Consider the following 27016-nt stretch of genomic DNA (forward strand, 5'->3'; position numbering starts at 1 on the left):
GGTGACAGGGAGAGATGCTGCTTACTGGCTTGTTTCTTATAGAAGCCAGGACCACCAGCCCATTGGCTGGGCCCTCCCACATTAATCACTAAGAAAAATGTGTTTTTCTCAGCTTTTTCCCTTCTTTCAGATGACTCGATCTTGTGTCAAGCTGACACAAGACTCCTTCAGTACTCCCCCGCTTCTGCCTCCACAGTACTGGCATTATGGATATGCATTACCTTCCCCCAAGCTTTTCCTCTGAACTCTTCTTTAAATTGTTTTTACACTTATCTTGTGTGTACTGTGTTGTGTGTGTTCATGTGGCGTATTTGATTACGCCATGGTAGCCGACTCAGGTCATCAGGCCTTGCAACCAACATTTTTACCTGCTGAGCCATCTCACCAGTCTTCTTCTGAACGTCTTACATTCCATACTTGAAATGGCTTTAGAAGGTTTGGGGATGTAGTTCAGTGAGTGGCACAGTGCTTGCCTCGCCAAGTGTGGAGCCTTCTGTCTCTGTTCAGCAAAACAGCAGAAAGAAGTGTTTTATGTAGTTACTTGAAAAACAACAACAAACAAAACAATCGAAGATATGTGTATTAAAACCCACAGGCCTGGAAAGATGGCACACTGGATAAAGGTGCTTGCCATGAAGCCTGATAACTCAGCTTCAACCAAGGCACACACATGGTAGAACTGCCTCCCAACAAGTTGGCCTCTGATCTAATTTAAATAATTTGACTATAATTTAAATAACCTAATTAAATCAACAAATAATTTAGATATAATTTAAATGACTTAACTATAATTTTAAATGTTTAGTTTCTCGAGACAGGGTTTCTCTGTGTAGCCTTGGCTGTCTGGAACTCACTCTGTAGTCCAAGCTGGCCTCAGACTCAAAGAGATCTTCCTGCCTCTGCCTGGGATTAAAGACATGCACCGCCACCGCAGCCACCACCACCAGGCGCCCTTCCTATTTCTGAAGGCATCTTTGACATAAGGTTTTGTTTTTTGTTTTTTTGTAAAATGGGAATTTCCACATGATGCCCAGGCTAGCCTCAAAGTAGTAAAGTGACCTTTGTTTTCTGTTTGTTTCTTTTTAGGACGGTGACAATAAAAGAGAAACGTACTTTTCTTGGCTTATGTGCCCATTAAAATGTTAATAACGCAGGAGAGAGGCAACGCAGGATTCTAACCCCTGCCTTCCAAGCGGAGACACTGAGGTTCAGAGAGCGGTTCCGTTTTCCGTAGTCGGGAAGAGCTCACAAGCCCCTTCCAACAAGCCCCACAAATGGCTGTCCCCGGCCGCTCTGCTCCTGACATTTGACGAGCCGCAGCTTCGATCTGGCGGCACTTCCGCTCCTCCCTCCGAGCCTAGTCACGAGTTGTCTCCAGGGCTCCGCCTCCTCGCCAGCTGAGTGGGCCGTTCCTGTCCTCTGATTGGCTGTTCCTTTTGCGGCTCGCCAACCCGACCGGATATAGAAGCAGGGCTTCCGCTTTCCCCTTCTCCCTCCTCTCGCCCGTCCTGCGGTAGCTGCTGCCAGCACGGTGTCCGCTGCCGGACGCGGTGTCGGCTTGTGGTCGGTTGGCTTCGGCTTCGGTGTCGCTGCGGGCGAGTTGGGCCGTCATGGCTGAGCTGGATCCTTTCGGCGCTCCCGCCGGTGCGCCCGGTGGCCCCGCGCTGGGGAACGGAGTGGCGGGCGCCGGAGAGGAAGACCCGGCCGCGGCCTTCTTGGCGCAGCAGGAGAGTGAGATTGCGGGCATCGAGAACGATGAGGCCTTCGCCATCCTGGACGGTGGTGCCCCCGGGCCGCAGCCGCACGGCGAGCCGCCGGGGGGTCCGGGTGAGAGGGCGACGGCGTTAGGGCGGGAGGACTTCGGGCACTCCGGGGCCGGGGCGGGTCGGAGCTCTTCCGCGGGACTCGGGCTCCAGGCTAAAGCGGAGATTAGGAGCGCAAAGAGGAAGTGAGACCCCGCCTGGGTCATGCACAGACCTCCGCTGCTGCAGGCTGATCCCGTCCAAGTGCCTGAGTGCTGCTGACCGGGGCGGAGGGGAGCAGCGGTGTCGGGAGCCGGGCCCGTTCAGTCCCAAGTTTTCACTAAGCACTTGACTGTGCTTGAAGCCTGGTCTCGGAAGCTGCCGCATTGCCGCACTTTGGCCAGATTTACCGACATGTCTTGAGTCCACCCAGAAAGAACTGCTTATTAGGAAAAAGTAAGAATGAAAAAAAAAAAAATGTTGAGACACGTGCAAACAAAAATGGCAACGTAGTTTAGAAGTTAAGGTACATGAAACGTTGGCTTGTGGGGAGGAAAAGAGGAAAATAAGGAGCTCAGAGAAGGTAGTCTGGCCATGTAAAGAGAAGCTGGCCTTACATGCATGGTTGAGTGTCTCGAGGCGAGGACTCCTTGTGCTTTTCTTTGGAAACAGCTTTGGAAGGAAGCATTGCCTCAGAAAAGCTAGGTATAGTCTGGACCAATCAAAGGGGGTGGGGGCGAGAGAGAATGTAGAGTGTAGTGTGGGGCTTTCCACAGTAAAACTTAAGCAAAAGAGGGACAGGCATAAGATGACAGTTTGGCTTTTGGATGCCTTCCTTAATTTGTATGATGCTTAGGATTGTGATGTGGGAGGAAAGATTGAGTGGAAAAGACCTATTCAGTAGAATGAGGAAGTAGGAAGTTCGCTGAAATAAAAAATGACAATAGCTTTTCATTTACAAAAAAAAAAAAAACAAAAACAAAAAATTTTGGGTTGTGGGCATTCACTTAGGTAATGTGGAGGTTGGTACCAGAAGTTCACCATCAGCCTTTGTAACATAGGGCGACCCCCTCAATCAAAAAATGCATTGCCTAGGAGGAATAGCTACACTGTAAACTCTGAGCCCAGGTAACAGATGAGAACAGCCAGCAGACTTAGGTTTTGGTGCACCACAGAAATGCTTTGTGTGTATTTGTGGCCCAGTGAACGCAAATGGCCGTTCTAAGCAAGCAGGATATATTTTGGTAGAGAAGTGCTCCTGGTTGCAGCCTCTGTGGGTTTTTCTTTGTTTTTAACAAAAACAAAAAACAGGACATTATGCTATCTCCTAGACTAGTCAGCCCCAGCAGGAACTTCCATGGGAAGGTCTGTGCTCCAGGTCTGCAGTGTACAGCAAGCTGACTGGACAGGTTTGTATCCTAAAGCTGAGGTTGATTTTAAGTGGCAGAGGCTGTTTTCTTGGGGCAGTCTTTGGCATTTGCCAATTATAAATTTTGCTTTTTAGCCCTATAACTTCCTTCATTTACTAAAAAAACTGAATCCTAGAGAGAGATGTAACTTGGTTAAGAAAGCAGGCTGAGCCTCAATGTACTCTCCTGTGGCGGAAGCTTTAACAGGGTGTCTTGGGTGTTCTGGGCAGGCAGGAATTGGGAGAATTTGAACCCACAGTTAGAAGATGTTAGTGACTGTACAGTCAGTGTTTTGGGTGGTCAGTGTCACCTTTGGATTACTGAACAGTGTGGCCTATAGTAGGTGTTCATGTGACGGATAAGTGGGCAAAAAGAGCCCTGTACAGAACAAGCTTTTGGGGCTAGGCAGTTGAGGAAGATAAAATGGAGAGACTAGAGCTGCACAATTCAGCCTTTTGTTCAGCAAAGGGAAGGAAAGGGTGATTGCTGACTTAGTTCCTAGGAAAGACATTTTTATGAACTAAGCATTTAGTGACCTAAGATCCTGACTGTGTTGAGGTTGGTAACGTGTAGTCTTAGGACTTCCTTTTGGGATCAGAGAACTTTCATACTCAACATTTTCATACTCAACATACTCTTTGGGATGTTGGGCTATCCTGTGCGGCTTGAGCATGAAATGAGACGATTTATGTAACTACCATCACTGCCTACCCTGTTTTCTTCTTGATATATACCACATGACTTAGAAGTACATTAATTTGTCTGTAAAGTGCTTACTGCTGTGTAGTAAGTGATCAGTGAATTTTAGCTACTACTACCCTAGGAGTAGGAAGAGAAGTTACAGGGCTTAGAAGCTTTGAGGTTTACTGAATAGATTGAGAGTAGGTGGGAGCTCTGTTTCCTGTACTCTCCATAGGGGCAGAGAAAAAGACGTAAACTTGCTCCGTCTGTGGGAAAATTTCCATGGGAGATGAGCACGGGTTGAACAGAAGGAGTTTAGAGATAGGAGATAACTAACTAGGTGAAGTGGCTGGGTTATTGAGGAAGAACAGATGGTCAGGATGGAGGCAGCACAAGGCCAGGTATTGGGGGGGTCCCTGAGTGGTGGGTCAGGAGAGGAATACTGAAGGAATTGAGGAACTACAGAGAGTGGCCACAAGGTACTGTTTCTAACAAGTCCTTTCTTTTAGGAGAGAGGGGAGATAGAGGAATTAAGAGGTTTTCTAAAGGGAGATTAACTTTATTGGTAGAAATGGAAGACAGAAATTAAGAGAATATTACCCATGATACTTAAATATGCTGTGTATTTACTGCATGCCAAATACTCCTCATACCTCTGGATCCATGCAGTAACTGACAGTTAAGCTGAAGTGCCAGCACAGGTCAGATGGGAACGGATTGCTGTGCAAGTTAAGCAGTGTCCTAAGGTAGCCCCTAATCAGTGGCTCAGGTAGGGTTCAGCTCTAGGTCTGCTTGACTTCTCACACTGAAAAAATTAGTTAAAGGTGTTTTGCTCCATGGAAATGTCACCCTGACCCTTGATTCTTTTTCTTTTTTGGGGAGGTGGTTGTTTGAGACAGGTTCTCTCCCTGTAGCCTGGGCTGTCCTGGAACTTGGGTATAAACCAGGGTGGCTGAACAAAACTCCACCTGCTTCTGTCTCCCAAGTCATGGAATCAAAGGTGTGTGCTGTTGTGCCTGGCTTGGCCCTTGTTTCTTTCCAAAGCTTGTTTGTTTGTTGGTTGGTTGGTTGGTTTATTTCCAAGACAGGGTTTCTCTTGTAGCCTTTGCTGTCTTGGTACTTATTCTGTAGACAGGCCAGCCTCTTTAACTCACAGAGAACCACCTGCCTCTGCCTCCCTGGGTGTTGGGACTAACGGCATGCACCACCACCACCTGGCTTCTAGGCTTCTTACGATGCCTGAGAAAGTTTTTGTTTCTTGGGTTTGGTTTTGTTTTTTTTGTTTGTTTGTTTGTTTGTTTGTTTGTTTTTTGTTTTTTTTGTTTTTTTTTTTTTCTGGATCATTAGAGTTAAATCAAGGGCCATGGATATAATTTTTATTGTTTCTGTACCCTGTCCTTGACTTGGGTCATTTAATTCATGTAAGAATGTGAGAACAGGACTGGAGAGATGGCTCGGTGCTTAAGATAACTGACTGCTCTTTCGAAGGGTCTGGGTTCAGTTCCTAGCATCACATAGCTGTAACTCCAGTTCCTGCATGTGGATTTGCACACGTGGAGGCATAGACATACAGACAAGCAAAACACCCATATGCATAAAATAAGTCTTTAAAAAATAATGTCAAACAGTCCTAAAGAAGCTAAACAACAAGGAGGACCCTAGGGAAGATGCTTAATCTTCGTTTAGAAGGGCAAACAGGATAGACATCAGAAGTAGGAGAAGACAAGGAACAGACAGGAGCCTTCCACAGAAGACCTCTGAAAGACTCCACCCACCAGGGTATTAAAGGAGGTACTGAGACTCATAGCCAAACTTTGGGCAGAGTGCCAGAATCCTTATGGAAGCAGAGGGATATAGAAAGTCCTGGAGGGCACAGGAACTCTACAGGGAGAACAACAGAGCCAAAAAAACCTGGGTCCAGGGTTTTTTTCTGAGACTGATACTCCAACCAAGGGCCATGCATGGAGGAGACCTAGACCCCTTGTCCAAAGGAAGCCCATAGGCTGCTCAGTTTCCAAGTGAGTTTCCTAGTAAGGAAAACAGGGGCTGTGTCTGACATGAATTCTTTGATCGCTGGCTCTTTGATCACCTCCCCCTGGGGAGTGCAGCCTTCTCAGGCCACAGAGGAAGATGATACAGCCAGTGTTGATGAGACCTGATAAACGAGGCTCAGATAGAAGGGAAGAGGTCCTCCCCTATCAGGGGACTAGGAAAAAGGCATAGGGGAAGAAGAGGGAGGGTGGGTAGGACTGGGAGGAGATGAGGGAGGGGTCTGCAGCTGGGACACAAAGTGAATAAATTATAATAAATAAATAAATGAATGAATGAATGAATAAATAAATAAATAAAAATTTAAAAGTAATGTCAAAAGAATAATACGTTGTCTAATGAAGAGCTCAAAGCATGTGTCAGAGGATCTGGATGAATCCTTACACCCAGACAACTGGCTGCAAGTAGTTTAGGAGGTATGGAGTGTGTCTCTCTGCTTTTATGTATGGAGTAATGGCCAAAGTCTTCTTTTGAAAATGTCCCTGGGCTGGACTGTATATTAACTGGATACTACTCTGTTATCTGTAATATATTAACTGTACTGTACAAGTAGTTAGCTAGTCATTAGAGGCTCTAGGAATAAAATTGTCTCACTCTTCTACCTCACACAAAAGTAAATTAAAGGTGAATTAAAGAGACATTTGAGAAGTACAAGAAGAGGGCCAGAGAGCTGGCTTAGCAGGTAAAAGGCCCCTGATTGTCTTAAATAAATAAGGTGTAATAAAATATTTTTAAGTACCAGAAGAAATAATACTGTTGTGGGATAGCCTACAGCAGAAATCACAAAGGAAGAGTTGGTAACATTTTCATACAAATTAAATTGTAGTTCTAAAGTATTAATTTCATAAGTCGGATTGAAAGCAAAATAGGTGTTGCAATGTAACTTTGTTGGTAGAATGTTTTCCTAGTATGTGAAGCCCTGGGGTCAGTTCCCAGTACCATATAGCCTGAGTGTAGTGGTACATGCCTGTAGTTCTAGCACTTTGGAGGTGGAGGCATAGTCTTAAGTTTAAAGTCATTCTCAGCAACATGTTTGAGGCTAGCCTGAGCTACAGTGAAAGCCTATGTCATTTCTTTTAAGCGTTTAAAAAACCCACAAAAAAAATGGTGGACTTGGGAGATGGCTCGCTGGTAAAGTGCTTCCTGCACGTGTTTGAGAAGCTGAGTTTAGATCCCAAGTATTTATGTAAAATCTGGCTGCTGTGGTGTATGCTTATAATCTGAGAGCCGGGAGGAGGAGACAGTGGCATGGATGGATGGTGCTTGCTGGTCAACCAGCGGGCCTTGTCTTAAAAAATAAGGTTGGAGAGTAATTGGGGAAGATAGCTAACAAGAACCTCTGACCTCCACATGTATGCAAACATGCACAGGTACACAGAGGCACCTAGGAGGGAGGTGGACAAAATGGGAAAAAAGGTACAATATTTAATAAAGAAAAATTAGAAATCAGAAGACAGTAAAAATAGGCAAATATCAGATAATTCAGTAAAGAAACAAAAAAGATACATTATTATCTTACAGGGAATAAGGACCCTTACAATAAATACATATCCTGTGATCCAGCAGTTCTACAACAAGGACTTTAGCAGAGGAGTCCTTGACAACACCAGACAAATACCGTCATTCACTGTTTAAAAAACTTTTGTTAAAATTGTTAGGATTTATGCCACCTATGTATAGTTTCTTATTGTGTGGCATGAGCTCATCTGGAATTTGCCCAGGCTGGCCTCACAATCCGTAATCTCCTACCTTAGCTTCTGAGTGCTATAGGCATGTATCACCATACACAGTTGGAATCCACCCCCTTACCATGTGTGTATTGGGGCGGGTCAGAGGAAAGCTTGCAGGGATCCTGTTCTCACCTACTGTTTGGGTCACAGGGAATGAACTCGATGTCAGGCATTTTTGTGTGCGTGTGTGTATATATATAAATGTTTTGCCTGCATGTATGTTTCTGCACCACTAGGGTGCCTGGCATCCATGGAGGCCAGAAGGAGGGTATCGGCTCCCTTGGAACTGAATTTACAGATGATTGTAAGCTGTCGTGCAGGTGCTGGGAATCAAACTTGGGTCCTCCAAAGGAGCCGCCAAGTGCTCTTTATACTGAACCATCTTTCCGGCTACCCTCCTCCAGGAAAGTATTTTGCCTGTTGATCTCAGGGCCTCACTGAGGTATGCCTGCTAGGCAGTCTGTCTGCCTTTGAGCTGTACTCTAGCCCTAACATCACTTCAAGGCTACTTAGTAGCTCATAGTCTCCTCAGCACACAGTAATTGTATTCTACTACATAATCCTTAATGCTTTGGTCTAGCATTTGAGTAGCCCTGATTGACAGGCTGAAACCTTATGTCTTGCAGATGCCGTTGATGGAGTGATGAATGGTGAATACTATCAGGTACAGAGAACTCTATATTAAATGATAGTAAACTAGAGTCTTAACTGTGATTTGAATTGATTGACCTAAAAAGAGATCCTAGTGCTGGCATATTATCTATCAAAGTAGAAAATGACATTTATAGGATGAGCCCTGGCTAGTCTCTGACTTACTGTGTAGACCAGGCTGGTCTTGACTTTAACACAGATCAGCCTGCCTGTGCCTTCTGAGTGCTGGGATTAAAAGTCTGTCCTTTTTCTCCTGCCTCAGTTTCCCAAGTGTTTGGATTATAGGTATAAGCTACTACGTCCCAACAGTGAAAGCACTGTTTTAAAGTTTAGCTCATTTCATTGTCTTTTTTCCCCACAAGAATTGATCCTTCTTGGTGGTGGTGGCGGCAGTGGCAGTGGCCAATTTAAATGCTGTGTGCCGTGTACTATATCAAACACTAGAAAAGTCACTAGGACTTTTTATTTTTCCTTGTTAGAGACAAACAAAAACAGCACAGCCCTGGCTATTCTGGAATTCACTGGATAGACCAGGCTAGGTTACCTCACAGAGCTTTTTCGGCCTCTGCATCCTACGTGCTGGGATTTACCATCAAGTCTGGCAGTCACTAGAACTTTAAAGAATTCTCTGTCTTTGTTAGAATCTGATAAGATTAAGCTGGTAATAGTCTCCAGTTGAGAGTATAAGCTGTGAGTTTTTATCAACGTGTTAGTAGCTCTCAAGTCTTTATCCACTATAAAGAAGCGTTCCTTTGACCTCTGACTTGTAGTTGCCCACCTTTTTTCTCCCTCCCTGGTTTGACTATATAGTTGCTCTCCATTTTCTTTTGGATTCTTTCTTAGAATTTATTGTTTGGTTAGATAGTAGTAAATGACTGTTCCCTGCATGGTAGAGTGTTTGAAGTCTTAGGCACTAGGCTTGGCTCTGCTATGTACTTAGCTCTGTTACTTGGCGATAACACATAATCTCTCTGTCACGTGAGAAAACAAACTGATAATGGTGTTTCTAATATGTCTTCTAATATATTAATTCTAATATAATTCCTAATATGTCTCTTACCCATCCAACCTTAACTTTCTTATCACCCACTTATGTCCAATTCTTTGAGATATCAACCACTCTGCCTCCTTCATGAGAGTGCAAGGGTTCAGCATAGTAATGCTGAAAGCTCTGTTGGCTTGTAAAGTTTTGTTGTTGTTTTAAATAATCCTTTAACATTTTACGAAAGCCTGCTGTGTGACCTGAGGTTTTAACTTATGAAGAGCATTTCAGGAAGGTATTTGGGTACTGAAAGAGTATGTAATTGTTTTGTGTTAAGGAAAGTAATGGTCCAACAGACAGTTATGCAGCCATTTCAGAAGTGGATCGATTGCAGTCAGAGCCTGAAAGTATCCGTAAATGGAGAGAAGAGCAAACGGAGCGCTTGGAGGCCCTTGGTAAGGAATCCCATTTTGCCTTTGGGTGTCTGTTTTCAATAGAGTAGTTGACCTGACTCTTACCCCTTTTAAGCTTGAATTAGCACAGTGTCTCTGTCTGGTTTTTGGGAAGGTGTATTTTTCATCCTAAAGGTCATAAGGTCACTGACAAGCTTCATTATAAGCTATTACATGAGGAACACAGTAGTATAGGGAGCCATCTTCTCCAGGAAGAGCCCTGGATTTGCAGTGAAAGTTGCAAATCAGTTTAAGATTTCGACTTAATCAGTTTAATCAGTTTAAGATTTCGACTGACTGACTGTGTGTGGGCACTTGATTCAAATTTTGTGTCATCAACTGAAGGGAAATCAGTGTTCCTGGCCTCAAGCTGAGTGTTCTTTACTCACTTGAAGTGAGTGGCATTCACAGTTCACTTATTATTTGAAAGACGAATCTAATGTTAGAAAATGTGTTAGTAGCTTCCCATTGTTGTGACAATATGGAGAAAATCAGTTTGAGGAGGAAGGTTTAATTTGGCTCCCAGTTTTAGAAATGGGCCACTCTGTTACTTTATTTTGTCTCTATTACTTTAGTACTGGTAAGACAGAAACATTATGGTAGAAAAGACAGGAACTCTGTCCACTTCATGGCGTCTAGGAAACAGCTTAGGAGGCCAAGGACAACAGACTTCGTCAAAGGCACTTTCCACAGCCACCACTTCATTCAGGCCTCACCTTTCACTGTTACCATCATCTCCCAGTCGTCCATTAAATTGTGAATCAGTCATGGATTAAACCATCAATTAGGTTGGATGGATCTCTTGTGGTCCTGTGGTCTAGTCACTTCCTAACAAATAGCCCAGGACCCTTATTTCTTGTCTTTTTTTTTTTTTTCTCTTTTTAGGTTCATAATTTAATTTATGTGTATGAATGTTTTGGCTGCATGTTTGATGTGTGTCTGGTGCCTGCAGAGGTCAGAAGAGGATACTGGATCCTCTGGACTGGGAGTAACCGATGGTAATGAGCCATTATGTGGCTGCTGGTGCTCTGGAAGATCAACGAGTGCTCTAAATTCCTGAGTCTTCTCTCAGGCTCCCTACATGAGCCTTTTAGGGGCCCTTCCTATCCAAGTCATAGCAGGAAACATGAATTTTTTTTTTAACCTTACTGTCCCCATGAGGTAAGGGTTTTTTCCATTTTTATTAGTAAAGGAATTGAGGATTATAACTAGATTATTTGAAGCACAGAGCTTCAAGTGGTAAAACAAATTTGTCTGCTTTACTTCATGATCCACATTCATCCCCATCAGCCACATGGCTTTCTAAATGCATTTTGTGTACCTGGCCATCTAGCTGGGCAGGCCAACCCCTCTTTGGCATCAACTTCTGGTAGAATTCTATACCTGAGTGTCACCTATTCCTTCAAGATCAGGAGGATCTGGTGGTTTAGCAGTGTGAGGAGGTAATCAATAGTGTTTCCTATTTTCAATTATTAACATGTCAAACCCAACAGTACAAAAAGTAACATTAAGTGATTTTTATTGTTTGTTTTTGAGACCAGGTTTCTTTATATAGACCTGGGGCTAGCCGGGAGCTCACTGTATAATCCTAGAGCTCACAGAGATCCTGCCTGCCTTAGCCTACTGAGTGTTGAGATTAAAGATATGTACTATTACACCCAGTTCTTAAATGATTTTCGTTTTAGTTATATTATGTATCTGTGTGTATCTGCATTTATTGTTAGGTTTGTTTATTGTATTTTTTGTGCATAAGTGTTTTGCTTACATATGCTTATGTATATGTACCTTCTGTGTGCCTTCAGAGGCCAGAGGAGGGTATGTGGTCCCTTGGAACCAAGACAGATGTGAGCCACCATGTGGGTCCTAGGAACCTAACCTGGATCTTTTGTAAGAGCAACAAGTATGGGCTGGAGAGATGGCTCAGGGGTTAAGAGCACTGATAGCTCTTCTAGAGGACCCAGGTTCAAATCCCAGCATCCACATGGCAGCTCACAGCTTTCTGTAACTCCAAGATCTGATACCCTCACACAGACATACATATAGGTAAAACATCAATGCACATAAAATAAAAATTAGTAAAAAAGAATAAGTATTCTTAACTACTAAGACATCTCTTCAGTTCTGCACATATGTTTTATAGAGATATATGCATATACCCCCTTTGTTTTGGCTGATCAGCTCTAACATACAGACATAACTTCCTGTCTATTTTATTCCATAAGTCCTAGGAATAGTGAATTCTTCATGTACCCACGCCAGTAGTAGTATTCTCCCAAGAACACTGAATGAAAACACTAATGAAAACATGACTCCTTGTTTTTCAGCTGGGGTAACTGACACCTGGAAATAGGAAAAAACTTGACTCAAATAACCTAACCAGTCAGTGCCAGATTGTTATCTCTTGTCTAGTTTCCAAAGCTGTCAGTACAAAGAGTGGCCCTGAATAGCAGGACCTAAATGTCCTTTCCTCAGTGGAAATATGTGGTATCTGTACTTTGGCCAGTTTGCTCCTCGTATATAATAATGTTTGTGCTGAGTGTGGCTGCAAAACAGGAGCCCCTCAGCATACGTGAGTATTCAAGTACTTGTGACTGGAATTCAGAAGTTGAGTTTTATACTTTGTTCGTTTTTAGCAAGCTCCTCCAAGAACCATGTCTAGATGGAAACTATTGCATTGGAGCGTGCAGCGTTAGGAGAGGAAGGCAGGCTGTCAGGTCTTAGCAGCCATTGTCTTTGCCGCTTGCTTTTTGTTTGTCTTTAGTGAAGGCTTGGAGACAATTTGTTTTTACAGAAAGGGTGCATTTTGGTAGTAGGAAATTTATTTTTTATTTTTATTTAATTATCAAGTTTGTATTTTTTTATCCCCTACCTCCACCACGGAGTGTCATAGTGTAGCCTTGCTTGGCCTGGAATTTGTTGTATATACCAAAGTGGCTTTAAACTTAGAATCCTCCTGAGCACTGAGATCACGTGTTCATCCCCACTCCCGGCTCAAGGTGGCTGCTTTCAAGGTGTCTCAAGGTGTTTTGCCTTATAGTCCAGTCAGGTTGTCGGCAGATGAGGGGTTTCTGCAGTTTCACCTTTTTCTCTGCAAGAACTGTGAGAAAGTACAGCATGTGCTTTTACAACTCTGAGCCATCTTGCCAGGCCCAAAAGGGCTTTTTGGAAAGTAATTCCACTTTGCATTTAGGTTTGGTAGTAGATTTTTATTTCCTTGAAGCTCACATGGCTTCCTCAACTTCCAGAATCTGATAGCAGTAGAGTCTGTCCTCGGTTCTGTGTGTGCCGTGGACAGGATCATCAGAGTAATTAGGTCTCCTATACATAGCCTTGCACAGTTTGTTAACTGCATTTCTTGCAAAGGGCATAAAGTGCCCAGGAGTGCTTTCTGTTCTTTAGGTCATTACTTGACGCCATGCTGCTTCCTACTTCCCAGCTCTAAGACACTAACAACAGGGTGAGCTTGTGCTCTGCACTTTGCGGATCCTCTGGGTTACTAGTAGCCTCGATGGCCACATCATGTGATTATCTCCAGGCTTGCATGCTGAAGTCTGTCAGGTGTGAGCTCGGGGCACACTAAGTCTTTGCTCTCCCTTTGTCTGTGGCTCTTAGTTTCTTTTCCCCCCCTCGCTGCTGAAAAAGACCTAGAATTTACCTTCTTAGGAGTACTGTAAAGATTGAGATGCATGTAGAACACCTTCTGGAGAGGCTGTCCTTAAGGACATGCTTGACTGTTAGCGTGACGTAGGTGACAAATGCACCCTAGCTCCACTACCTCCCTCCCACTTTACTGACAGGTGGTCTTCAACTAAACATTGTAGGAAAACTACATTTAATCTTAAGAATTTCACATTGGAGTTGGAGAGCTGGCTCAGTGGTTAAGAACACTTGCTGCTCTTGCGAAGGACCCCATTCAAGTTCCCAGCACCCACATGGCAGCTCATAACTGTCTGTAAGTCCACCTCCCCGGGGCACCTGCATTTGTGCCTGTGTGTGTGTGCACACTTAAAATAAAAGCTTAAAAAAGAAATTTTATGTTTGAGAATCCAGAGCAGCAGACCTGCCTACGTGACTTTTCTCGCCTTTGTGTTTTGACCCTTTTGGGTGATTGTTGAATAGTGATCCTGTGTCCTCTGTCCCTGCAGTCCCACCATTCCTGTTTTCTCTGTTAGCTCTGTTACAGACTGAGTATAGAGTAGGGATTTTGTGGTCCTGTAGCCTCCCATTCTCTGATTCATGAATCATTTCTACCTCTGCTAATTTTCCTGTTCGTGTCCTACCTCATGCAAGTGTTTCCACCATACTTACAGTTGGAGACTAACTTTGTGTTTCATGAAAACATGATTACAGGGGGGTGTGGACTGTGTATAATTGTGAGAACAGCTAGAAGATACTGTTCACTTGGGAGAGTACTTGCCTAGCATGCACCAAGTCCTGAGGTCAGTCCGAAGCACAACACAAAACTGGGCCTAGTTGTACATGTAGTACAAGTGTGTGTGTAGTACAAGTGTGTGTGTAGCGTGCAGGAGGACCAGAAGTTCAAGGTCTTTACTAGTATCATAGGTTCAGAGCCATCCTGGGCAACATGAAATACTGACTCAAAGAAAAAAGTTGTATGTATGCCTGTGCACCATATGTGTAAAGTACATGTAGGGGCCAGAAGAGGGTGTCAGATCAATCCCCTGAAACTGGAGTTGCAAATGTTTGTGAACTAAAACCAAATGGACTTTCTGTGCCCACCCCCGCTCTGAATAATGACAAGGAGACTTATATTTATAATAGCTTTGGGCCTTAGCTTATCCTTGTTCCCAACTAGCTCTTATAACCTGTGTTAACCCATTTATATTAATTTATGTTCTGTCATGAGGCTCATTACCTCGCCTCAGTTTCACACAATTTCCTCCAGGTCTCGTAGGTGAATCCCCCATGCCTACTTCTTTTCCAGAGTTCCTGTCTCTCTGGAAGTTCTGCTTATTTTGTCCTGTCTTTGCTATAGGCCATTCAGTTCTTTATTCAACTAAGCAGAAGGTGGAGGAGAACAATGTTTATAAAATACAAAGCTAGAAGATGCTTCATAAAAATGACAGTATCAAAGTCCAGCCTGTCCTCCCACCTATAGAAATCAGCATTTGAATAAAACAAGGACAGTCTTTACACAGTGCATGAAAAGAAAGGTCACCCCAACAGTGATACACCACATGATGTAGGTGATGGAAATCGAACCCTAGTCCTCTAGAAGAGCAGCCAGTGCTCTTAACTGATGAGGCATCTCTCCAAGCCATTTCCTGTCATTTTTTTCCTCCAACATATATGTATACACACATTTCCATACGTAGGTAAATTCAGTAAGATCAGAATGTTACATGTTGGAACCTGGGCATGATAACTCACGCCTGTAATCCCAGCACTCTGGGAGGCAGAGGCAGGCACATCTGTGTGATCTTGAGGCCAGCCTCGTCTACAAAGTGAGTCTAGCATAGCCAAGACTACACAGAGAAACCCTGTCTTGAAAACACCAAAAAAAAAAAAGTGTTGCATGTTAAAATGAACTTTTATTTTGCTTTCCCTCAGTTATATTCTTTTCTTTTCTTTAAAAGATGCCAACTCTCGGAAGCAAGAAGCGGAGTGGAAAGAAAAAGCAATAAAGGAGCTAGAAGAATGGTATGCAAGACAGGATGAGCAGCTACAGAAAACAAAAGCAAGCAACAGGTTGGTCTATGTGCTTCTAGAATAGCCTGTTCTCTGAGACTGAATCAAACCCATTTTCCAGTACCCAGTCTAGGTTCTTGGCAGTGCCTGTCTTCGTATGAAAGATCTTGGCGATTTGGAGGAAGCTGCTAGAAACAGAGGTTGTGAGCCTCTTGAGTCTTGTGAGCAAAATTCAGCTTGGATCAAGCTTGGCTCTTAAACTGGGTTATCCAGGAAAGATAGGCACTGGAGAGCCCTGAGATTAAAGGCCAGCTGCAGGGTCTTGTTAATTGGAAGACAATTACAGACCAACTTATACTGTACCCTAAATGTAGCCCTGCCCTCCTAAAGAGGCTCCTGAGGGTTGTTAGTATGGACATGCTCTGTAATTAGGTAGCTCAAAATGTTCCAACATGGACTGCAGAATTAAGGGTTCACTGTACTTAAGCCTGAAATTGGTTTCCTAAAAATGCTTTTTTTCAGAATACATTTTATACTTAACTGAAAGTTAACACTGGGGAGAAAACACTCATTCTCCTATCATTACCAAGTAGTAACTGAGATATATATGCTCATTTCTTGGACCTTCTTTCTTGGAATATCCTCCTTCTTAGAGGTAGCCTAGAATGATAGTTGTAGTATAGCCCCTGCCAACAAGGCAGATTGGCTTTTACTTTCTGCTGGATTCAGAGCCACCTGTCATTGACTAGGAGGCATGCCACTACTTTGTTGGTTTATCATTGTTAAAATAGCCCAAGGCAGACTGGGCCTTGGGTTACTCTCTTGTGAGCTGGGTCTGTTTTAGGGGCAGCTCTTAGATGGAAATTGCCAACCCCTTGACCACCAGCTGATGCCAGTGTGAGGCAAGTGTGACAGAATAGGTGGGCTTTCCTCTGTGACAGTCCTCTAAAACCTCCTGTGTTTCTTGGTCACTGGCACTGTTCTTTGACCCAGGCCCAGCCTCTCAAGCTGCTCAGTTCTCTGAGGGATATGCTCTAAAACAGTGCCTTTCAAGTTCTGTTTGAAGTTTTGCGTCAGGTAGGGTGGGAACTGCTTTCTTGTCAGTGTCAGTTGCGAAGGGGACAGCTGCCATTCAGCTACCAGAGCTGCTGCTGTGCTGATGTCAAGTGTGACGTGCCAGGCTCCTCTGCGTGAAGAAAGACGCTGCAGTGTGGTGATGCTCCCCAGCAAAGCTGCCTCAGGGCTCCATCTACTCGGAAGTTCCTGGGCCAAACGCACTAACTCTCCCTGCATCGGGTGCCCAAGGCTTCAGCGACTTGACAAATAGACTTTCAGATTTCATAATGAATATATTAGGAACCGGCTTTCTGTGGCAGAAGTTTTTCCTACTCCCTTTATCTAAAGGAGTGCCCCATGTCTGTTGTAGGTACTTAACATTAGAGGTTGAGGTTCTGAACATGTAGTCAGATGGTAGTATACTCTACTTGGAATTGTAGAATATTGACTTCCTGGTTTCAGAGAGGAGAGATTTCTCATGGAGTGTTAACATAGCACTGTCAGAAACCAGCTTACATATATGCCTTGTAAAACCTGTTCACAAGCTTGAGTCTGTGTATATAAAGTTAGTGGTATGCTAGCCACTGCACCATAGTCCTAGGACAGAGATGTTTTTCTCACTTTATTCCAATGGTTTTTGTTTTTCGAGACAGAGCTCTCTATAGTCCTGGTGGCTGGCCTCGAACTCAGAGAGAGATCTGCCAGCCTCTGCTCTGTTGGGATTAAAGGTGTCTGCCAGCATGCCTGGCTTCCAGTAGTTTCTTGAGAGGATCAGTGGATGGTGGTTAGGAGACTTTAGACTGTGAGGGCTGGCAGTGAAGCTCTGGTCGAGCATTCGCCTAACATGCAGGGTCCCTTTTCCATCCCCAGCACCACAGAAAGAAGGAGGGTCGAGATCAGGCCAGTTGTGATGCCACACTACTATAACCCCATGCCCTAAAGGCTGAGACAACAACACACATCACCAAACATTCAGAGCCAGGCCAGTCCTGCTGAGTGGGGAGTGGAAGGGTCAGCAGACAGGAGGAAGAGGGGTCTTTGGTCCCCATGTAGACTGTGTTGTCAGTGCCTTTATCCCAAGTTATAGCTTACCTGTCATTGCACCAGAGCATGAATCATTCAGTGGTGGCCTATGAGAAAGAACGCCAGAGACTCAGAACAGTGGCGGTCTCTTGCAGTTCATCTATGGAGGACAACCCTAGAACATCTCTCTTCCCAAGCAAGAAAAGAAACATTCCCCTTGTTAGAGATCTCTTGTGGTAGGACTTTCAGCTCTACAAAGGCCTAAAACCATTTGAGGACTCTAAATCCATTATTCTCAGCCGTGGTAGACTTCTTCCCAGACTACCGTGGAGCTATTTATACACTGAAATTCCGAATTGTTATTTTAGGCCTGTGGTCAGGCACTCCTCTCCCCTCTCCAGGCTTCCCTGAGCACCCTGACAGTGCTGATTCCAGGCCTGCCTTAGGCTGGCTGGGAGAGGGGCAAGCAGATGGAGGGCCTGTTTGTGTATCTTCCTCTCTGTCCTTCAGGGGCCCTGCTTGGCTCTGACAAGCTCTTTAGTCTTGGGACTAGTTGCAAGGAGGCAGAAAAAGCCTTTGTTGTCAAGTGATGCCTTGATGGGGGCAGTAAACCTCTATTGTCCTCCAGTTAGAGCAGGCAGAGTTGAATGATTAGGCTAAACCTTCTGTGAACTAAAGGATTAGGGCGGACAAGCTGTCTGCCCTTCTTTGCCTCCCACTTACTTGACTCACGAACAGATGTCTGCCTGCTGAGTCACCAAGTTACAACCCGGCTGCTCCTTTTGCTTTCTTTAAATTTCCACAGATACCTTCTGTGTAAGGAAGTAGAAAAGAATGAAGGGTATGTGTGCATTTTAAAACTAAGCCGAAACTGCTGGAGTTCAGTCAGTAGTGATGGCACAGTATAGGTGAGGCCCTGGTCTTGATCCACAGCACTGCATAAAATAGTTGAGACGGAGCATACTCATAATCCCAGCATTGCTAAGACTGGGGATGTGTTGGCAGGAGAACTAGAACTTCAAGGTCATCCACACTTATCAAGTTTAAAGCCAGCCTGGGCTACCTGAAACTCTGATCAAAATGAAATAAATATAAACTCAAAATTACTAGAATTTGCTTTGAGATAAATATGTACTTAAGTTAATGAGTGAGCATCACTGCCCTTTACAAATGAACCTTCCAGCAAGTTACTGCCTACTCTTGGAGGCCAAGGCAGGGGCATTGCAAGTGAGCTCTAGTCTAGCCAGAGCTACAAACTGAGATCCTGTTCCACAAACCCCAAAGTTTCCAGGGTTTTTTTTGTTTGGTGTTTTTTTTGGTTTTTATTTGTTTGTTTGTTTGTTTCCCTAAAACAACCTGGCAAAGGACAGGCTGAGACTTAGCAAGGTTATTGTCAGTATACCTTTTTGACATATTGTGCCCTGGTTAGTCCAGATCTTGTCAGTTGATCCACTTCCTGCCCAAGTTTATAAAGACTTGGTAAAATTCAGGATTTTAAGCTACACTTTGTCAAATATAGGTATTTAGAAACTGTCCAGACACAGAAGCCCAGAGCCAGATACCAAACCTGCTTCAATTCCCTAGACCACTTACTCTCCAGCCTTTTTTTTTTTTTTTTTTTTTTAATCTCTTAAGACTGTCATTTTGCAACGACTGCAGGTTTTTTATTCCACCAAGCCAGTGTTGGAAAGCAGTGATTGGGTCCAAGATTTGGGATTAAATCTTTGGGACTGTGCCCATCTGTTACCTGGCAGTGATCATACCCAATGATAATTTACTGAGGCTGGCATAAAGGTAGCTTGGCATCCTGAGCTGGGAAATAACTTTTATACTGAGTAAAATATGTGCCCCACAAGCCACCCTGCCACTGCTGTAGTTGGCCAGGTCTTCACCACTGAGCCTCAGTCATCGTACCTGGGGAATAGGCTAAGAACACTGGCAGCATGGGTGGTCAAGGTTGAGGCTTGAGGAATGGCAAATAGCTCATAATAAAGTGCCTCAGAAAGGTCGTTGCTGGTAAGTCCCAAAGCTGAAGCGCAGTGCTCTCTTCTGGAAAGCCCATGAAGGCCGGCTTCCAAGATGCCTCTGTCCACTGAAGTGTCCACCGCTGGAAACCCCCCTGGGGTTAGGATGGAGCCTTGGGAGCAGCTCCCCAGGGCGCTGTCCCACCTCTATTGTGGATTTTAGATGTTTCTGCTTCTCAATGTTTTCTCTTTTTTCCTGCCTGCTTGCCTGCCTTTTGGACTTCTTGCTGTCTAGGGTGGCAGATGAAGCTTTCTACAAACAACCCTTCGCTGACGTGATTGGTTATGTGTATGTTGCAAAACTAATTTCTTTTCTCGTTTTGATTCTTTCTTTCTGTTTAGAGTTAATGCTCCTTTTTGTCACGAGTTGCTTTGCTTTTTAAAATACTTCACATTGGCTCTGTGGGGCTGCTTGAGAGTTGATAAGCTAGATATGACCATTGCTAATCTTGAAGAATTGTCACTCCATGCACTCCCTGATGACCATTTGCATACTTGGGGTCCTGGAGGGATACAGGCATTCAAAACATGGTTCTTATGCTCTCTCTGGGAAGAGTTTGGGGCTTGGATGGATCTGACCACTCGGTGTTTCTGCTACTGGTGCTGCTTCCAGGCCCTGTTGCCTGCCTGTCTGCCTAAGATGAGAAGGAGTCTCCCTTCATCGTAGGGGATGACCTGCGATGTTCCATGGACCACACAGCACCATATATTACAAAGTCAGAACTGGGAAGGGGGGGTGGTGTCTCTGCCTGGCCAATTTTTGATCCTTAAAACATGTGAGGTGTCACTGACTCAGGCAGAATGGGTATCTGTCACTGTTTTTCTCTGGTCTTAGATATCAGATATTGCTATTACAGTGGCCAACTTCTGGTGCCCTATATCCCAACCCCCAGCACAGAGGCCCCCAGCTGTGAGGTCGAGATAGTCAAGACTGTCCAGTAAGAACTGTATCTTTTTGGAAAAAAACTTTTTTGTTTTTAATAAGGATCCTTGTTAATAAAAATCGTATTGCTACAGACTTGGAAATAGTCTTGTTTTCCTTTTTACAACAGAATTCGAGGGAAAATAGCAACTCCTTATGGAAGGTGGGTGGTAGGTGGAGAGTCTTAGGGCCCATGACGCTCAGGTGGCCACCTCATTAGAAGACAGACTGGGTTTCCTGGGCCGCTGGAGGAGTTTGCAGTGAGACTTGTGAAATGCTGGACTTACAGGTGGTGTTTCATTTGACTTTTATTCATTTTCTGGAGTAGAAATGGAGACTGGAAAGGTTAAGTCTGGGTTTGCTGGACAGCAGGGTGGCCCGGCAAAACCAGCTGCACGTTCCCAGGCATAGGTAGAACGGCAAGGGCATGTCTAGCTTACTGACCATCTGCATTGAGCTCATTCTCATTTTCTATATCTGACCTAAAGTTTCTCCTTGTTTCTTTTCTTCTCTTCACCCTTAAGCACAAACATAAACCATCCTTGCTACAGCCTAGAACAGTTAAGTAAACCTTTCTCACTGCCCCTAACTGTGTGTGCCATGAAGTCGCAGTGTTGTAGTGGCTCTGGGCTTCAGCAGTGTTTGCCACGGCCATCCCTGTGATAGTGCCACCCTCTGTCCCCACAGACCGGTCATCTCCATTGCTTTTGCTTTGCCCGTGGTGCTTGTTGGAGTAGATGAAATACATTGTCTTTCCCACTTCTACCACTGTCCTTTTGGGGCTGTTGCTCCTGCCAGTTAGTTCCCCACTGGGGGTGGGCTGATCTTGATGTGAAAGAAATGTTGGAGTGGCATCCTGCCCAAAAAAGCAGCTCGTGTTGGCTCTCCTGCCAGGATATTCCCTGAGTGGCACCAGGCACCTGGCTGGAGAGAAATGGTAGACTTGGCTGAACTGGCGAATGTCCTAACAACCTCTTCTAGAATGGCTTCAGTCTCTAGTGCCTGCTAGCATGGGAGCTTGGTCTTGAATGCCTTTTGCTCTGCCCTGTTTCTCTCCAGCCTTAGAACTAAGTTTTGTGCAATGACTCAAGGGCTTCTTAGAAGTCTTAATTTCCTTGAACCTCAGGATAGCCGAGCACAAGCTACTCTGAAAGCCCTTGATCAGTCTGCTGCTTTGCTCTTCTTCAGAAAAGCAGTGTGCAGGTGGCCAAGGACTTGGTTTTTTCATGCTCTGATCAGCAAAGACAGCCATAGAGACAGACTGAGCCCTGAACCAAACACCTGTATTCCACCATTTCACACAGCAGCCTGGGTACCTGTACCTAGGAGAGCTGGCCAGTTATCTGCCCCTGCTTCTGCCCTGAGCTAGCGGCTGGTATTCTGGAAAACCAGAATGCCACTGAATCAAAGAGACAGTTGCTTACTCTGTAGTAAGTTATATAGCAAGGTAGCCACCAGATTGCTCAAAAGGTTTTTTACATTAAACCAACATATTTTGTTATTGCTTCCAGGGCAGCAGAAGAAGCCTTTGTAAACGACATTGATGAGTCATCCCCTGGCACTGAGTGGGAGCGGGTGGCCCGCCTGTGTGACTTTAACCCCAAGTCCAGCAAACAGGCCAAAGATGTCTCTCGCATGCGCTCAGTCCTCATCTCCCTGAAGCAGGCCCCTCTGGTGCATTGAAGAGCCACCCTGTGGAAACACTACGTCTGCAATATCTTAATCCTACTCAGTGAAGCTGTTCACGTAATTGGATTAATTATGTTGAGTTCTTTTGGACCAAACCTTTTGTCTTTAGAGTTGATCATTGTTTGTGATTGCATGTTTCCTTCAACTGTGTTCTCCCTGGCATACAGAGAAGAGAGGGGAGGAGGAAGAGGAAGGGAGGGAAGCTCCCTACAGTAGCCTCAACCCGTGCTTTTGTGCATTATTCTAAGAATAAATTTCTGTTTCAAACAATATACATGAAGCATCTTTAATTGATCTCAAAATGGTGCTGCAACTTAGGGCAGGCTTAAAGGGACGAGTGATTCTTGGTTATTTCTGAGTGAGAAGGCACAGCCTTTGAGCATCTACCCTCCTTAAACTAGAGTAACTCCAATTTGCTGCTGTTTTGTGGGGATGGCAGTATAGCTGTGTGGACCTAGGGTCTTGGGTATGCTTCCATAGCCCCATCAACAGCCCCTTTTTAAAACAGGGGTCCAGTTGAAGAACCAGTTTAAAGGCCCCTCCATGCCTTGCTCCTCAACCCTGAACTCCCGTGGCCCTAGAACACGGCCCTTGGTTCTGGTATTGTCTACATGTCATTGTCTGGAGTGACAGTTTTAAAATCTGATATTGTCCAGATGGAATAATGGCCCGTGAGTTTCCAGGCTAGCACAGTTCATGGCTGATGTGTTCAGATCTCTCTCTGCCTGGTAGCCCTGAAAAGTTCTACTGCTGTAAAGGCACTGTGCACCCAAGCTTGCCCAGAGAGACTCACCCAAGAGAACCCCTAAGAGCAGTAAGTACTTCATTATCAGCTCTAGGCACTAACTGCAAGTGCATGACTTCGGAGCCAGACCTGCTGAGCAAAGGCTTTCCCGACTCCTGACCACAGACATCATAGATGGAATTACTGTTTGGAACCCTTTGCACCTTTCTTTCGTTACACAGAATTTACATTTCTTATTTAACCACACATAGCTTCATAAGGCGAGGGAATGGGAGAGTAGGCTGCCCAGGGACAGGACACGCCTTTCATCCCAGGACTAGGGAAGCAGAGGTAAATGGATCTCTTGAGTTCAAGGCCCGCTAAGACTGCACAGTGAGACCTTGCCTTAAAGGAAAAAAAAAAAAAAGGAGCAAGTATTGGGTGTTCAACATTTAGTTTTGAGCTTCCTTCTTAGGGCTACCTTTTCTCTGTCAAATACTAAATGCTAGTTTAATAATGCTCTCTATTAATAGCTCCCTTTCCCTTGGTTAAGAAAGCAATGGGACAAGGAAATGTACTTTTTTAAATTTGGTTCAGAATCACAACAAAATTTATACTTAAGATGTAATTTAACCTTATGTGATAATTTATGTCAATCTATTATTTCCACAAATTTGATTAAAACAGATTTGGCTTTCAATCTGGCTTTCAGTGGTACCATCTTTTCAAATACTTGGCTCACAACTTGGTAGCAGTCCAGTTGTTTGGTGTGCAGTTGTACAGGTGTAGCCATTAGTGAGTGGCGATGCCCCTCTGTGCCAGCCTCGGCCCCAGACTCAGCTTCTGGAGAGTAACCAGGCTCAGATGATTAAGGCAGCAGTTCTCAACCTGTAGGTCATGACCCCTCAAAAACCCGGCGGTGGTGGTCCCACATCAGATAGTCTGCATATCAGATATTTACGATATGATTCATAACAGTGGAATTACAGTTACGAAGTAGCAGCGAAGTTATGGTTTGGGATCACCACAGCATGAGGACCTGCATTAAAGGGTCACAGCATTGCGGGGGGTTGAGAACCACTGATTTAAGGTCTGGATATAATTAGCCCAAGAAAGATGTGTGTGCTGGAGACAGCAAAGCTGGAGGATCTGAGCCATCTAAGCCCTTTGAAACTGATGGCCCAGGTGCAGACATGAAGCTACAAGATATGGAGTTTATCCGGCTAAGTTTGGTTTATGTCGTGTTCTTGCAGTGTCCCTATTCCTTCTGTGCCCCATTGCTCCCTTTGGAAGAGGAATGTACATTCTGCTATTGTGGGTTGGATTTCTGTAATTTTCATTTTACCAGGAGGTTATAAACTGAGAGATTGCCTTGTGTCTCAGAAGAAACCTGGGACTTTTAAATGGTGTTGAGACTGTTAGAGATGACAGATTTTTGAAGGTGAACCAACTAACTGCATTTTACATGATAGGTCCATGTGTTTATGGGAGTCAGGAGTGGGTGTGGTAGTTTGAATGAGAATGACCTCCATAGGCTCAGGTATTTCAATACATGATCTCCAGTTGATGGTGCTTTTTGAGGGGTGCAGCCTTGCTGGAAGAAATGCATCCCTGGGGGTGAGTTCATAGCCTTTCCCCACTTCCAGTTCACTTATCCTGCTTTTTGCTTGTAGTTGAAGACGTGATTTCTCAAGCTCCCTTCCCTGGCCTCCTCCTGTGCCTTCCCTGCCATTATGGATTCTCTAGAACTGTAAGCTGAAAGAAACTTCCTGGTGTAAGTTGCTTTGGTCACTGTATTATCACAGCAACAGGAAGGAACCGATGCAGTGGCATTTGTTAGTACTTACTTCAGGGTACTCTTAAATTTTTTAAATTTTAGGCACATTAGTGTGAAGGTGTCAGACCTCTTGGAATTGGCATTACAGACAGTTGTTAGCTACCATGTGGGTGCTGGGATTTGAACCTGGGTCCCTTGAAAGAACGGATGGTGCTCTTAACCACTGAGCCATCTCTCCAGGCAGAACTTTTGACTTTTGTATTTTGTCATTGAAACGAGATTTTCAGCTAGGTATGGTGACTCATTATCTATAATCCCAGCACTCTAGAAGCTGGGGCAGGAGGCTTGTTTAGAGTTCAAGATGAACCATGGATACAGAGTGAAGCATGAGATTCTGTCTCAAAAACAAACAACAAAAAGAAAGCACAGATTCTAATTTTGTCAGAATCCAGATTCGTGGCTCTGAGCTTTAGATTTGTGGCTCTGTCACACACATGCACAGCCGTGCACACGCACACAGCCACACTGCCTCCGCAGACATTGTGGGTCACAGAGAACAGTGAAAGTCAGGGAGGGTAGAAGCATCTGCTGAAGCAAAGAGCCTTTGAGGACAGCGGCCCTCCTTCAGAAGCTCTCAGGCCTGCTTGCTTTCTCTAGGAAGATAAGGACACCCACTAAGGCCACCATAACTTGGACCCCAGTCTGAAGTGTAACAAATGCCTCAAGTAAAGCATCTTTCAGCAGACACTGGGGTGTGACACATCTGTCCAGTCCCTTGACGTGGTGGCTGTTTAACAGAACAGGAGCATGGCTTCATGAAATGTATAAAGTTATGTTGCTAAAAAACGGTGAGCAGGCATTCCCTGGTGAGCGAGCTGTTGTGTAACAGGATCTCTTCCTGTGGTCTAAGGAAGGACTTCTAACCAAATCTTCTCACGGTGCTAGCATCCCAAGGTCTATGAGGAGTCCTAAGGCTTCTGGGTCAGTTGCTGTTGCTCCTTTTGCTGCAAAAGGTGTCCCTGAAACTCACAACAGGGTTTGCAGTAAGAGCAAACCTTTGCAAGAGCTCATGGGGAAACATGGGTTTGGAAGGTGTGATACTATCCTTGGTTGTCAACTTGACTGCCTTGAATTAACTAAAACCCAAGAGCCTAGATACCCCTGGAAGGAAATTTTAGTTAAATCATTTGAAATAGTAAGTTCCACCTCTAATTGAGGCCTTTGAGGTGGGAAGGTCTACCTTTAATCTAGGCCACACTTTATGGTGACAACCTACATAAAGTACATGGAAGAAGGAAAGGATTGCTTTTGCCTGGTTGCCGTTGCTCTCCATTCACCAGTATCAAAGCCTGCTTCACAATTTTGATATATACTGAAGACCAACTGAGACATGCAGCCTCATGTACTGACCCAAGTACTGGATTCTTCGGCTCTCCCTCAGAAGACAGCTATTGCTGGACTAGCTGACCACCGTCTGTGGCCAGTCTAATAATCCCCTTTAGAGAGCAAGAGAGTCATGTCTATCAGTTCTTTTCTTCTAGAAAACCCTAATACAGAAGGGAAGGAAAAAAAAAGCAAAGATACTTCTGGTGTTTCTGGAGATTAAATATCAAATTTGCCTTTTAAAAAATAAGATTTATTCTTAATTATGTGTATTTGGGAAAGGGTATGTACATTTGAGTGCAGAGGCCCTAGGCAGCCGAGGCATTGGATCCCCTGGAGCTTGGCTTTCAGGCAGTTGAGCTGCCTGACATGGGTACTGGGAACTGAACTAGGGTCCTTGGCAAGAGCAGTACAGGCTCTTAACACTGACCCGTCTCAGCAGCTCCCCAAATTTGCCTTTGAAGAAATACTGACCTAAAAGAACCTGGTTCCACTAAGCAGCTTCTGGGTCTCAGTCCACGTCTACTCCCAGGAGGCCTAGTGGATTCTGCGGGTTGTGTAGTCCAGAACCATGCTGGCAGCGCCAAGCAGGGCTGGGTCAACCAAGTCTGAAACCACCACATCCACATCCTGCACAGAGGACAAGGCTTGCTGACGGATGACGTCCTTTACCATGTGGATGTAGTGACTGGCCAGGACTCCAGACAGGATCACCAGGGAAGGATTCATAGTGTGGAGGATGTTCACTACCCCAAGTCCCAAAGCAGTTCCAGCTGGAGGAGAGCAAAAAGCAAAAAAGTTTCTAAGAAAACACTAAACCAGGCATCAGGAAGTGCTGTATTTAAAAGCTGTTCATGAGGATACAGTGAATAAACTGTATTAATATAAAAAATAATTAAAAAAAAAAAAAAGCTGTTCATGAAGGTTAGGCATGCTGGCACACAGCTTTAGTTCTACCGTTCTACCACTCAGGAGACGGGTGGGTGGATCTCTTTTGAGTAGGCCAGCCTGGTCTATACAGTGAGTTCTAACACTATGTAGACAGACAGTCTTAAACCAAACCAAACCAAACC

At 44.6% G+C, this 27016-nt stretch overlaps 2 protein-coding genes across 7 annotated transcripts in view; one reads left to right on the forward strand and one right to left on the reverse strand.

The window, feature by feature from the left end:
* Positions 1-1470: 1470 nt before the first annotated feature.
* On the forward strand, positions 1471-22331 carry Clta (clathrin light chain A). 4 transcript variants are annotated; one of them, XM_055605256.1, is made up of 7 exons: positions 1471-1827; positions 8238-8275; positions 9582-9699; positions 15294-15405; positions 19684-19737; positions 20895-20930; positions 21882-22331. In XM_055605256.1, exons 1-7 carry the CDS (start codon positions 1611-1613, stop codon positions 22051-22053), a joined length of 747 nt encoding a protein of 248 aa, XP_055461231.1. In that variant the 5' UTR covers positions 1471-1610; the 3' UTR covers positions 22054-22331. The 4 variants fall into 4 exon arrangements, with proteins under 4 accessions (XP_055461231.1, XP_055461232.1, XP_055461233.1 ...); XM_055605257.1 differs by lacking the exon at positions 20895-20930; XM_055605258.1 differs by lacking the exon at positions 19684-19737 and having other exon boundaries at positions 1472-1827.
* Positions 22332-26174: 3843 nt separating this feature from the next.
* Positions 26175-27016, reverse strand: part of Gne (glucosamine (UDP-N-acetyl)-2-epimerase/N-acetylmannosamine kinase) — a 45885-nt gene continuing 45043 nt past the window's right edge. For all 3 annotated transcript variants that reach the window (XM_055605286.1, XM_055605288.1, XM_055605287.1), the window contains exon 12: positions 26175-26716. In XM_055605286.1, coding sequence (XP_055461261.1) covers positions 26481-26716 — 236 coding nt within the window. In that variant the 3' untranslated portion in view covers positions 26175-26480. The remainder of the gene's footprint in view (positions 26717-27016) is intronic.

The sequence above is a fragment of the Psammomys obesus genome, unplaced genomic scaffold (genome assembly GCF_907164565.1).
Source record: "Psammomys obesus unplaced genomic scaffold, mPsaObe1.curated_primary_1811, whole genome shotgun sequence".
NCBI lineage: Eukaryota > Metazoa > Chordata > Mammalia > Rodentia > Muridae > Psammomys > Psammomys obesus.

Bases quoted from the DNA above. Each gene is read 5' to 3' on its own strand.
- Clta (XM_055605256.1), top strand. From the start codon at position 1,611: ATGGCTGAGCTGGATCCTTTCGGCGCTCCCGCCGGTGCGCCCGGTGGC. The intron at 1,828-8,237 runs GTGAGAGGGCGA...TATGTCTTGCAG, and splicing joins CGAGCCGCCGGGGGGTCCGG to ATGCCGTTGATGGAGTGATG. The intron at 9,700-15,293 runs GTAAGGAATCCC...TTTCTTTAAAAG, and splicing joins GGAGCGCTTGGAGGCCCTTG to ATGCCAACTCTCGGAAGCAA.